The sequence below is a fragment of the Oryctolagus cuniculus genome, chromosome 9, assembly GCF_964237555.1.
Source record: "Oryctolagus cuniculus chromosome 9, mOryCun1.1, whole genome shotgun sequence".
In the NCBI taxonomy this organism is placed as follows: Eukaryota; Metazoa; Chordata; class Mammalia; order Lagomorpha; family Leporidae; genus Oryctolagus; species Oryctolagus cuniculus.
This window is the reverse complement of record NC_091440.1, coordinates 124,861,136-124,874,966: the sequence shown is the minus strand read 5'-3', so window position 1 is coordinate 124,874,966 and position 13,831 is coordinate 124,861,136. Positions and strand designations below refer to the sequence as shown.

At 44.1% G+C, this 13,831-nt stretch overlaps 1 protein-coding gene across 4 annotated transcripts in view; it reads right to left on the bottom strand.

The window, feature by feature from the left end:
* The window catches only part of MRPS35 (mitochondrial ribosomal protein S35), a 44,273-nt gene that overhangs the window by 3,411 nt on the left and 27,031 nt on the right, over positions 1–13,831 (bottom strand). For all 4 annotated transcript variants that reach the window (XM_070049561.1, XM_002712685.5, XM_017343302.3 and 1 more), the window contains 2 exons: positions 13,682–13,791; positions 10,554–10,623 (listed from right to left, as the gene is read on the bottom strand). In XM_070049561.1, the coding sequence (XP_069905662.1) occupies positions 10,554–10,623; positions 13,682–13,791 (180 nt within the window). The remainder of the gene's footprint in view (positions 1–10,553; positions 10,624–13,681; positions 13,792–13,831) is intronic.

The following is a 13,831-nucleotide window of genomic DNA, read 5'->3' as shown; positions in this document are numbered from 1 at the left end:
CATCAGTTCTTAACGTGGGTGCAGGGGCCCAAGTACTTGTGCCGTCCTCCACTGCTTTCCCAGTTGCATTAGCAGGGAGCTGGATTGGAAGTAGCAATGCCAGGACTTGAACCAGTATCCATATGGGATGTGGGCATCACAGGCGGTGGCCTTACCTGCTAGGCACTGGCCTCAGTACACGTACTTGTTTCTTTTTTTAAAGATTTTATTTATTTGAGAGCTAGAGTCACAGACAGAGAGAGGGAAAGGCAAAGAGAGAAAGGCAGAGGTGTACCATCTGCTGGTTCACTCTCCAAATGGCCACAACAGCTGGAGGTGGGCCAACCTGCTCTGGAGCTTTCTCCAGGTCTCCCACGCAGGTGCAGGGGCCCAAGCACTTGGGCCATCTCCTATTGCTTTCCCAGGCCATAGCAGAGAGCTGGATTGGAAGAGGAGTAGCCGGGATATGAACCAATGCTCATATGGGATGTAGGCAGAGGCTTAGCCCACTACGCCACGGTGCCGGCCATAGTACATAAGCTTTTGCACTGGTTTGCCAAGTCACATTACAGACGATGAATCCCTGGACCCACAAGGTGGCTAGGTGAACCTGCAGCACCAGGAGCAGCCACAGCACAGCATGGGTGCTGGCCCAATTTCCCCGTGCACAGTGACAAGGAAGCACAGGGAAGCCCATGCTGGGGGACAGCGTGCATGTCCAGAAGAGCACTTCTGCTCAGAACAGTCACAGGTGGGGTAAACAGGCCAAGCTCTGTGGCCGGCGAGGCTTTCCACTAAGCCCGGCTCAGCAGAGTGCATCGGCAGGCTATGCCACACTCCTGTTTTCCACACATTCCAGTTCTAGGACCACACTCTGCACAGCTGGATGGAAGCTCCACAAGAGAACAACCCCTAACAACCCAACACTCATACACACCAGGTTTCTCAAATGCTGATGTGTGTTCATTCGTCCATACAACGGATTTCTTATGACGTTCTACTAGGGTAGATTTTAGCATCTCTACAGGTCAGCAAAGTAAGTAATACAGGAGTTAAACAGCAACAACCTCTTGGAGGGTTCCATGGAGAGCAACAGTCTCTTGGAGGGTTCCAGAAGTCAGTACACTGCATGTGTCATGTTTTGTTAGAGGAACCCCGGTGGGGGGGGGGGGGGGTGCTGCAACACTTGTTCACACTAAGTGGGGTAAACACAGACTATAAATAGCTTGTCATTCATTTAGGCCACATTTTTGCCACCAAATAAGCAGACTATCATTCCTTAAAGACTTCTGTGTTTCAAAATGATAGTGAGAGGGTGAAACACCTCTGACTGGCTCACACTGACTCCCAGAGCTGAGTTTAAACTTTAGCCTCATCACCTACTAAGGAACCGGCAACGTTTCTTGAGCCTGCGTCTTGGTAAGAACGGACTGCACGAAACTTCTCTGAGCGACACAGGAAGGAGGGCACACCCAGAAACTCAGGGATGGCTCCCGGAACACTGAATAAGCCTTTGCTGTTAGAAACACACTTCAGGGGCTAGCGCTGTGGCTCAGTGCGTGAGGCTGCCGCCTGCAGTACTGGCATCCCACGTGGGAACCAGTTCGAGTCCCAGCTGCTCCACTTCCAATCCAGCTCTCTGCTGTGGCCTGGGAAAGCAGAAGTAGGCCCAAGTGCTTGGGCCCCTGAACCTGCATGGGAGACCTGGAATAAGCTCCTGGCGGATGCAGTTCCAGCCACTGAGGCCATCTGAGGAGTGAACCAGCACATGGAAGCTCTCTCTCTCTGCCTCTGCCTCTCTGTAACTCTGTCTTTCAAATTAATAAATAAATCTTAAAAAGAAAAAAAAAGAAACACACTTCAAAGTGTGGGACTCAACTATCCTAGGCACCCAGGTGGAAGGTTTGGAGAGGAGACAATGTCTCTACCAACCTTTGGGAGAATGTCTTCAAAGCACACACGATGGCTCCACACCACTACTGCTATCAAACACCTCACTGAAACGCTAGAGGATATATAAACATATGCCCAAATGTCACAAATGTTTTACTGTATTACCCTCATTCTCAGAACCATGATATTTATACAAATAAAATGTACAGAGACAAGAATTCTTTCTTTGCCACTGATCTAAACTTCTGTGAAGTTTTTCATACTTGATCCCTATCTTCTTGATACCTACATGACAGATCAGAATAAATCTTCTAAGTGAAGCATTTGTTCTGAAAAAGACTAAGTTATCTCCTGTTGTCATGGAGTCTGCTTTGAGTGCAAGCTTTTTCTGTGTAAGGACATGTAGATTAGGAATGTTTTCTCAAGATTTTACAACAGGCTTCTGCTACAATTAAAAAATAAAGCTAATTTTCCAAAGTCACACCACAAATGTAAAACTAACCTTTATAAAAGAGTAAATCCTCTCTCTTGTGGCAATATGGATGGAACTAGAAGACATTAAGTAAAATAAGCCAGGCACAGAAAGACAAACACCACATATGTCCTCAGTCACTTGTGGGGGCTAAATAGTCAATATTCCAGGGAAGAGAGTAGAAGAGTGATCAGCACAGGCTGGGGAGGGGAGGGGAGGGGCGGGGGCAGTTGGACAGTGGTTGCCAGAGTTAAACAGGAGGAAGGAATGCTAGTTCACAGCACAGTAATGTGACCAATTTACAGCAACTTGGGTATTTTATGAAGAACTAGAAAGGTAAGTGTGGTAGCTCCAACCCCAAGTGATGTTTAAAGAGACAGAAATGCTAATTATCCTGATATGATAATTATACACTGTCAACAAATAATCAACAAGGTACTCTATAAATATGTGCAATTATTATGTGTCAATTAAAAATAACTTTTGGCTATTTTTAATGTGAGAAGCAGAGACAGACACAGGGAGAGTGACAGAGACGGAAGGCAGAGGACTTGACAGATGTCCTCAAGAGCCAAGGCTGCACAGGCTGAGGCCAAGAACCAGGAACGCAGGCTCTGTTCCCAGCTCTGGCTCCAGACTCCAGCTTTCTGCTCATGCAGACCTAGGAAAGCAGCAGGTGATGGCCTCGGTGATGGGGTTCCTGGTTTCTAGCTTCGGCTGTTGTAGACACTTGAAAAATGAACCAGTGGACAGGATCTCATTCTCCCTCTGTCTCTTGGTCTCTCAAAAACAAACAAACAACAAAAACAAACAAAAAACCACCAAAGCCCCCCAAAATGAAAACAGAAACAAAAAACCCTTGGGAAAAATCAGACACAGCACTGCAGTGGAATTGCTGCGCTTCTCTTCAGAGGCATGGCTGGGATGCATACACTTTAAAGCACACACAACAGCATGCTCAAGTTGCTGGGGCAATTACAAATACCACAGGTCAGCTGACTAACCACCATTAGGCAAAGAGTTCAATTCATCTCAGCAGATTCCTATTTAATACTCTGGCCACCACATATTTAAAATTTCACCACTTTTACTTTTAGTATGCATATCACTCACACACACAGAGGGTTTCTCCTTCCCTTTCTATCTGCAGTCAGAGAAGCCAGCAGGCCCAGCCGTCCCCGTCATGCGAGCCTGCTCGCTCTCCCAGCTGGCCTGCTTATTCATCCAATCCGGTTTCACTGCACAGTTGCTGACACTAACAGAGACCCGACGCTGAGCAGGAACCAGGCAGGTGAGGGCTGTGCTCGCACTGCAGCAAACAGCATCCACAAAGGCCTCAGACAGGGCAGCACTTGGCAGCACTTGGCAGCACAGGGCAGTCAGGGAAGTGAACGAGGCCAGCGAGAGGAAGGCAGCACAGGCCGAGGCTGCGGAGCGTTGAGAACACTCGCTACCGGCCAGGCACCACTCTAGCTGCTTACAGGCATCAGCTCGTCTAACTCTCATCACAAGCCCACGAGTAGCTCTATTATCATCTGTTTTACAGACCAGGAAATCGAAGCCCAGAGCAATTAAATAATTTGCCCAAAACCACATTACTTGTTAGTGGTGGAACAACTTGTTCTAGGAACACAGAGACAAGAGAAAAAAGACTATCAAAAAGAACAAAAGAATAACTTAATTCCAAACAATCATCTTTTCCCTTATAAGCATAAATTTAATACAAAGAAAAACACATAATAGCTAATTTATGCAATGGTCAATGTATTCTGCTTCATAGAAAGCAAAGAAATACCTGCTCCACTGAACACACTGGTCTGTCAGCTCCTGCCGTCGTATTTACAACCCCCTTGGCTTGGGACTTGAATCACAGTAATATTCCACTACTCAACGATTACAAGCAAAGCACTGTGCTACATGAAGGCAAATAGCTTAACCATAAAAACAAATCCCAAGTAATGTGAAAAATCATAAAAAAAGAGGCAAATATTCACAATGAATAAAAAGTGAACAAGAAATCATTACAAATTCTTTCAGCTACAACAGCTAATTTTTAACTGAGTATGTCAAGGAATTCAATTCAATTTACAGCAGTTTTAGAAAACACTTCACAAATGCTAATATGCTGAACACTGTACTAGAGGCCCTGAACATAAAGGCAAATGAAAGGCACAGCCCCTGCCCGTAGTGACGTCTCCATCCAGTGGGTGAAGCAGGCAAGTATGCTGTCAGTCACCATAAAGTCACAGGAGGACAGCTGAACACACGGGAGACAAAGGCCAGGGACGACGCATCTAGTAGAGATTATGTCTGAGTTGCACTGATGTTATACGACTGCATAGCTGAACAAGAACTATGATGAAGAGCAAATCACATATATAAAATTACAAAAGAGCCGGCGCCGTGGCTCAATAGGCTAATCCTCCACCTTGCGGCGCCGGCACACCGGGTTCTAGTCCCGGTTGGGGCGCCGGATTCTGTCCCGGTTGCCCCTCTTCCAGGCCAGCTCTCTGCTATGGCCAGGGAGTGCAGTGGAGGATGGCCCAGGTGCTTGGGCCCTGCACCCCATGGGAGACCAGGAAAAGCACCTGGCTCCTGGCTCCTGCCAGGATCAGTGCGGTGCGCCGGCTGCAGCGGCGGCCATTGGAGGGTGAACCAACGGCAAAAGGAAGACCTTTCTCTCTGTCTCTCTCTCTCTCTGTCCACTCTGCCTGTCAAAAAAAAAAAAAAAAAAAAAAAAATTACAAAAGAACATACTGTGTCCGTTCAGGCTAAGGAGAATAAAAGAAAACCTGTATGACCCAAGCAGCTGCCAACAAGGCGGCAAAATGCTGTGGGTGACACACTAAGGAGTGTGCCTTTTCCCTAGGGAATGGGGAACCACTGAAGGGTTCCATAAAGAAACAGAATGCAACAGGCTTGTTTTTCAGAACAGTGCCCCGACAAGAATACGCAAGGGGACGAGACAGGGAGCCCTGCTGGGCAGCTATCAGTGACGAGGACAAAGACGAGGCAGGCTGTATGAGGGTCAGAAGCAGGATCCAGGTAAACACAAGGGCTGTGCACCAGGACTGACTGCATCAACCAGGACGGAGAGTGGGAAGTGGCTTTAAGAGAGATTTCACCCTGAAACTGAAAAGGCTTGCAAGGAGGCATCAGAAGAAAGGGAAGAAAAGCAAGTAACTCTCAAACGTCCGACTTCAGCCACTGGGTGGGAAAGACGTCTTCCTCTAACAGTGCGTTCTTGGTCTAACAAGTTAAACAAGGTCTCGCCTAGAGGCAGAGACACAGAAGAGCCATCTTCAGTGTATCACAATCAAGTCACCTTTATTTTTTCTAATTCTTTGGTACACTCCCCAAAATGCCCAAAAAGGCAAGGGTTGGGCCAGGTGAAAGTCCAGAGCCCTGGTCTCCCGGAGGGTGGTGCAAGCTGAAGTATGTGAGCCATCACCTGCCGCCTCCCAGGATGTGCATTAGCAAGAAGCTGGAACTGGAAGCGGAGGCGGACTCACACCCAGGCCCTGCAATATGGGAGGCAGGAGTCCCAAGCAGGGTCTTACCACTCCACCAAATGCATGTCCCTTGAGCCCCTTCAGGGTGTTGCCGCCCCAAAGGTGTAGAGCAACTGCCTTGTGCCTGCCACATCAAGTCTAAACTCCTACAGAGACCAGAGATGATCCCTCCATTCTCCTGCCTGTTCCTCTCAACCCAATTCCCCCCCGCAGCCCCTCAGTTCTGGTACTAGAGTCACATACACAAACCTCTTAGGTCTTGGAAGAATTGGGCCAAGCTTCTCATAGTTTCTTTTATTTTTTTAAAGATTTATTTATTTGAAAATCAGAATTACACACAGAGAGAGGAGAGGCAGAGAGAGAGGTCTTCCACCTGATGGTTCACTCCCCAATTGGCCGCAAGGGCCAGAGCTGCGCCAATCCGAAGCCAGGAGCTTCCTCCAGGCCTCCCATGTGGGTGCAGGGGCCCAAGGTCTTGGGCCATCCTCCACTGCTTTCCCAAGCCATAGCATAGAGCTAGACTGGAAGTGCAGCAGCCGGCACTAGAACTGGCGCCCATATGGGATGCCAGCCCTTCTAGGACAGGGCATTAACCCGCTGCACCACAGCACCGGCCCCCTCATAGTTTATCACTTTAAAGACTAGGAAAACATTCACTGTCCTGCTTAGGACGGAAAGCCAAGACACAGTGGCAAATAATGTCCTACATGAAGGACCTCAGTGGGTGAGACTCTAGTGGAAAGAAGTGGTCATCAAAGGAGGTATTTTTCTCTGAAGGGAAGAGAGAACTTCCACTCTGCTTATGGCCTTGTCTAAATACTGACAGAGTCTGTGGATTCAAAAGGCTTCCATAGCCTAGTTGCTCATGTCAAGAGCCTCAGGTGATCACAGACATCATACATAAGAGTGTTAATTGTTAAATTAGCAACGGGGGTCACTGTGCACTAACTCCCCATGCAGGACCTCTGTCCTCAAAGAGTTGTATTATAATTATGTCTAAATGCTTGCAAAAGATGTATCACTCTTGGGTACTTCTTTCAAGTTAAAAAAAAAAAAAAGTGAAATTAACTTCAAGATGCAATGTCTTTGAACAGCCTTTGTGTCAACTGTTGAGGAACAGTTTTATTGTTGTTCTTTTTTTGTTTTGTTTTCGTGTAGTTTTGTTAGTACAGAGTGGGTCTTCTGTGTATAAAGTTAACTGAAAATGGATTTTAGTGGTGAACAGGACTGGGGATGGGAGGAAGGAGGCAGAGGGGTGGGAGAGCAGGTATGGTGGGAAGAACCACGCTATCCCTAAAGTTGTATGTATAAAACCAAGAAGTTTCCTTAAATAAAAGGTTTCTTGGGGGGGGGGGGGGGGGCAAAAAAAAAAAAAAAAAAAAAGAGTCCTGCTTAGGGTGCCCTGTGGAGCCCTCATAGGGACACTCTCGGCGGGAATCTGGAGTCCGCGGGTATCTGTGAATGTCCGTATTTGAAACAGCTTCGAGCTGAGGCTGAGGCAACCACTGTGGACACAAGGTGTGGAGACAGATGGATTTTCACCTCCTGAGTTGCTAAGACTGAGAAGATGGCACACCAGCAGCTAGATGTACTTCTTAATATTCTGCAAACCAAGACAGACAAAACCAAATACACCGTGCAAAGACCAGGAGCCTGTGAAGCCACAGGTTAGGTCTGCGTCCTGTGCTAACAATAAGCTATGGCCTTGAAACAAAGACCTGACCGCTCCTCAACGCATACACTTAAGAGGCCACAAGAAGATGGAATTATTTTATTCGTAAGCTTTAATGCACAATGTAATATTAGTAAGTTTCTGCAAAAAGTGCAGAATGAAAATATATACTTCATGTTAAAGAGATATATCTTACTAAGAGGAATCTTGAAAACATACAGATTCTATTAACATTGTGATATATGGACTTGAATCATGAAATAAGCTCATGGAAGCAAATGTCTGTGGATAACTTTAAAAATAATGCAGTGAGAACCTTGTCGTTTAAATTTCTTAAAGAAACAAACAACCAAATTAAAACCTTGTGAGGTCCCTGCTGTGTGATGTCTACGCTCACTGAGGTCGACTTCCAGACTTCTATATTTAAATTGTTCTGAGTATCATAACAGGAAAATCCTCCTACTCAAGTCCAGAGGCACACTCTTCTGAAAGTCTCAGTGCTATCCACTCCATGTAATGACCAACTACTTTCTTCTCAATGCTGCTAAGAGGCAACCTCCAAGGATGTGCTATAAAGCCAATGACAGCACATCTTTGTGCACTAAATGCTCAGAAGCCAGCCTATAAAAAATAAAGTAATGAATTAACAAGTGGCTCTCTAAATACTGGAATTACAGATCAGGAAATAACATCACTTTCAAGTATGAATTTCATGCTGGTGAAGGAACAAAAATTTCAATTCATTAACAATTCTGTTCCTGTAGCTCTGCGAAAGTTCACAGCACATCTGCATTCTCTTAAAGCTTCCTCACCGATGTACTTGCTGAGAAAGGACCAAGAGCCCATTGAAACAGGGATTCTTCAGCGCTGTTTAGGCCAGTTACAGGTGGCTACTCATCCTGGCCTCGCAGCAATTAGCATTACAGATCAAAGCTCAGTCAATGCGGAATAGAGTTTGTGTGGATTCTATGTGGAAGCACAGAAAGAACCCAGTAAGGCAACTCTCAGGTAATTTATGCCTGTCATTTCCTTTGGGGCAAATTCATTTTACAGGCTGTTGGCAAAATAAGAACCTCAAAACTGGCTGGATTTTATTGTTTGTTATTAACTCTTTAAGCAGTAACCCCAGAGCTGTAGTTAATTCAGCCATACTGCTGGTTCAAAAAGGAACTTAATTGGCTTAAGCCAAAGGCATTCCTATAATCAATTGACAGGAAAGAGAGATTAACAGCTATTATGAGGTTGTTCCTGAAGCCAGGAACTAGAAAATCCAGATTAATTATGATAATGACAACCCCTCAAAAGAATAGCTAGTAGGTAGTAGTTTTCACTCTTCACTAACCCTGAAATAAAGCCTCTTTCTTTCCCCTTCACTCATTCTCTTGGGTTGAAACTGTTTTAGTTACTATTACAATAAAAATGCTGCGAGGGGCTGGCATGACGGCACATCAGGAGAAGCCACTGCCTTTGACACCACCATCCCACACTGCAGTGCTGGCTGCAGTCTCGGCTGCTGTTTCCAATCCAGCTCCCTGCTCGTGTGTCTGGGAATGCAGCAGAAGACGGCCCAAGTACTTGGGCCCCTGTCACTCAGGTAGCAGGCCTGCATGCACCTGTGGGCTCCTGGCTTCGGCCCAGTCCAGACTCAACTGCTGCAGCCCTGTGGGAAGTGAACCAGTGGATGAAGATCTCTGTCTCTCTCCTGTCTCTCTCTTTCAAATAAATAAATAAATCTTGAGAGAAAAAGACAGGATATTTATATAGAGGGGAGGGGAGAAGGGGGGAAATGCTGCAGGCAGTGTGGATAATTACTGCTGTGTGTGTTCACAGAATCCTGCTGTCTCAAGCCTGGAAGGATGGTCCAAAGGCAACTGCTGCCACGACCACTCCAAGAACATGCTATTTTGCCCGTCTGTCCACTCAGCGGTGAGGGATGGAACACTGTCCACCCATCAAAGCAGCCACTGCACCTCTGAATGGCTCTCATACAAATGTCTCACTTGGTAAGCTCAAGTCGACCTCACTGCCTCTTCCACCTTCCTGTGCCTCTAAGTCACACAAAACAATTCTGTCCTTCAAACATCTCCAACTACTCTATGCCTTCAAATACTCCTAAGAGTATTTCTTAGTAAGTATTATGAAGTATTTCTCCTAAGAGAAAATGCTATTGAGCTGCTTATGTTGGGCACCAAACTACAAAAACTTTAATTTGAATGTATAATTGTAATTTGAATGAAAATTATTTTTTTCAATTATTTAAGGAATGCAACTTCGTGTATTTAATACAGATTTGGGAACATAAGGATTCTTACCCCTCTACCTCTCTCGCACCCAAACTCCAGCCCTTCTTTGTCCTCCCACTTCCTTGAGCTACCGAAGCATATTAGCCACCAACTGTAAGTCAGATGAGCTGAAGCCCCTGCACAGCACAATCTTCCTTATAAACACACACACTTCTACGCAGACTCAGGACGACCAGACAAAAGCCTACTTTCAGCACTGTTCGACTCATTGCCCTTCGTTGTTCTCAAAGTATGCCTGCCAAAACTCACAGAAAAGTCTATGTGTTAACTAAGAATTTTAATAAACAGTTAAAATATCTTTCTACAAAGTTTTGGAACTTTGCTCTGTAATTTATTTAAAAACCAGGATGAATTATATATTCTCAAGTTACACATCTGATGATTGTACTCTTCCTAACCAGACAAATTAAAGTCACACAAAACAAAAACAAGATTAAAAAAAATAATAATAAAGAAAGAAACCGCTAAAGGTTCTACCCAAAATAAGAAACTGAATGTGAAGGTATTGGGGCCTATGATTTCACAAGATCCAGAGACGAACTAAGCAATCTATTTCAAATCTTCACCTCTCATCTCAGTCAAGCCCCTGTGACATTTCATACACACTTAGCTTATTCCTAGTTCCCACAATATTCAACTGAGTACTTGCTGCACACATTTTGAAAGGCTAACATTATTTGAATTACACTGACAAAACCATTAAACATGAACACACAACTTACCCAAGACTCATGGTATAAAACTGTTAGTAGATATATTGCATAGTCGTAATTCTGTCTCTTTAAAGGACACCTTTATAAGAGAAAGAAAAAAAGACTATAAAACCTCAGTATACACAACAATTTGCAAAATATGCAATATACTATATACAGAATATAAGACTTTCAAGTACTCCTTCTCTGCTCTTGGAAAATTCTGCTCTCAGAATAAGAATGGTTTATAGAGTTCATTATTGAATATATTAAATACTTGTTATTTTTATCTGTATTAGAGTGTTCTTTTGTGTTTGTCACTAATTTGTATGTAACAGCTTTATGCTATTTTTAATGACTGTATCCAATCAAAGTTTCCTTCACCATCTCAGTGCTAAGTACGTGCTAGAAGACAGCATATGAGTTTACTTAAAAAACAGATGACAGAAGGCAATCGAAACGTCAGCCTTTGTCTTCCCTGGGACAATTCGTCTAAGAATGAGCTAAACTACACAATCCTACGCTGCTGCTGCTGCTGCCGCTGCTGCTGCATTTAAAACGGAATAACCTAAGTTAGACTTCGAAACGCTTATGGGATGGCACGTTCATTTTTTAGAGCAATAAAATAAAATACAGAAAAGGAAACAGCTGTTAACATGAAACACACACCCACCATATACACAAAAAGTAGTATTACCAGATACTGAAGAGTTTCAAAGGATAACATCCAAAAGTGGTTTTTAAGTTGCACAAACTAAAAATACAACATCAACCTTACATTTTCTAGTGACAGGGAAGGCCTAACCTAAAGTATTGCAAATCTATTTTGCACTTTCTGCTCTGAACAGAAAGCAGTGGTTCCTAAGCGTCTCTTGCCTCCACCCTGTTGCCGCCTCTGCGTGTGTCATGTTCCTTCTTCCCATCACTAGCAACCACAATGTAAGACCCAGTCAATACTCAGACTTGCACATTCTTTCACACTGGGAAAGGCAAGGTGACAGGACACCTGCCCACTCACTCTTCTCAAAAGCAATGTCTTTTTTTAAGTCTTTTATATCTTGATAATTTAGAAATAACCAAAGTATAATTCTAGAGGAAAAATAACCATCTAGTAAAAACTTACTAATAAGTTCTCTTTACAGCAAACAAAAATTACCTAATTCTTAAATTTATCTATGATAAATTTACAACTGTTTTCACAATCATCTATTCTGGTTCTGAGATTCTTATAAAAATGTCCCAATAAATTTCCCCACATATAATTTAATAATTTTAATTTTGAACTCCCAGATTTTTTTTTACATACTTCAACTTTGTAGAAACCTATTTAAGGGAACACTGAACTCTTTTATAAAATTTTTAAAATTTTATAAAATTTATAAAAATCTGTTTTATAGAATGAGAAGGCTTTTCGTGCCAACAGTTAAAGTGGTGAATGGTGAATATCCCTAAAACCTGTTGAGCCTTCTGTAAGTGTGCCAACCACAGCCCCACATAGTGTCACACAGTAAGGAAGGCAAGGCACTCTGTCTCCCGGGGAAAGCGAAGTTATCGTGGGACAGCAGCGTGGCTATGGCAGACAGACAAAGGCTAACTCTACACAGGAGTCTGCTGAGGCTTGAGTAGGTGCCGCCCCGCTGCACCATCAAGGCAAAGTGGGCTACTAAGAGATGTAAACATTGAAACCTGGGAGGGGGAGACCAGAAGAGGAAGGGCCAAGTGACCTAGTTCTAAGCTTCATCTTCTGTTTTGTTATGACGACAGTAAAATCTGTTCCCTTCCATTTGGTCTTTTGGGAGGGAATAAACCAGAGCCATCAATAAATTTTCTCCTGTGGGGAAATTTCAGGTTCCATGTTTCTGCAGACTACTACTGGCTTCTGCCTGAATCTAGCTGTGCTCACATCAAATGTGGGGATTATTTAATGTAGCCCTGGAAACACTGAGGACTTCCTTGGATCCTATTTCATGCTGAGTGAAGGTTACTGGTTATTATGCGGCATAAGCAGAGGTATAGGCTTTAGGTTAACGTGGGAGGTCATAGTTATTCCGATAATCACGATAATCCCCCATACCTTTGGTGATACTTCATTCAGTAAGGAACTTTGATCCTCTTCAGATTTTCATAGTCCCTTAACAAATAATTTGTATAAAAATACAGGGACCAGCACTGAGGAAAGTGGGTAAAGCCTCTAACTGCAGTGCCCGCATCCCATCTGGGTGCCGGTTCAAGTCCCGGATGCTCCACTTCCAATCCAGTTCTCTGCTATGGCCTGGGAAAGCAGTAGAAGATGGCCCAAGACCTTGGGGTCCTGCACTCACATGGGAGACCCAGAAGAAGCTCCAGGCTTCTGGCTTCGGATCAGCCCAGCTTCAGCTGTTGCGGCCATCTGGGGAATTAACCAGCGGATGGAAGACCTCTCTCTCTCTGCCTTTCAAATACATAAATCTTAAAAAATATATATAATTTATTTCTATCACATTGAAATAACTGCAAATATAATTTCTGATATGTTAAACTTCCGAATTGGGGGTTTGAGCAAATAATGAGATGCTGCTGTGATTCTAAAATCACAAAGCTAATTAAGAAAACAAAAATCCCCCAAAATCCCACCTGTTTAAACAAACCACACTTTTGTCTTCTAGTATTGTCCCCGAGTTTTACATACATGGATGCATCAACATTAGGACTGGCTTAGTAAGCCTCCCTGTACACGTAGAGCTCACCGCAAATGAGGATACTAAAAATACAAACTTGATGATGTCTCCCACCCAGAAAGGGCACCTTCTTTTTTTTTTTTTTTTTTTTTTGTAGTATTTTATTTATTTAGTTGAGAAGTAGAGTCATAGACAGAGAGAGGGAAAAACAGAGCAAGGTCTTCCATCTACTGGCTCACTCCCCAAAGAGCCGCAACAGCTGAAGTTGAGCCATCTTCCACTGCTTTCCCAGGCGATTAGCAGAAAGCTGGACTGGAGGAGGAGCAGCAGAGATCTGAATGGGATTTGGTGCCCATTTGGGACGCCAGTATCACAGGCAGAGGCTTAGCCCACTACCTCACAGCACTGACCCCAGGGCAACTTCTTAAAAGAAGCTGCCAGGGGACTGGAGGACAGTGAAGACACACGTGAGACCAGGGTGCTGCGCTGCTCTCTTTTTACCTGTCTGTTCTGATGGTCAGCACATCACTGGTCTTGCAGTATCGTTCTCCTGCAAGTTTAATCAATTTCTTCTTTGCGTGATCATCTAAATTCAAACTGGAAAGTTTAACCTTAAAAAATACAAGAAAAATTATTTGAAAAAAAGTACTT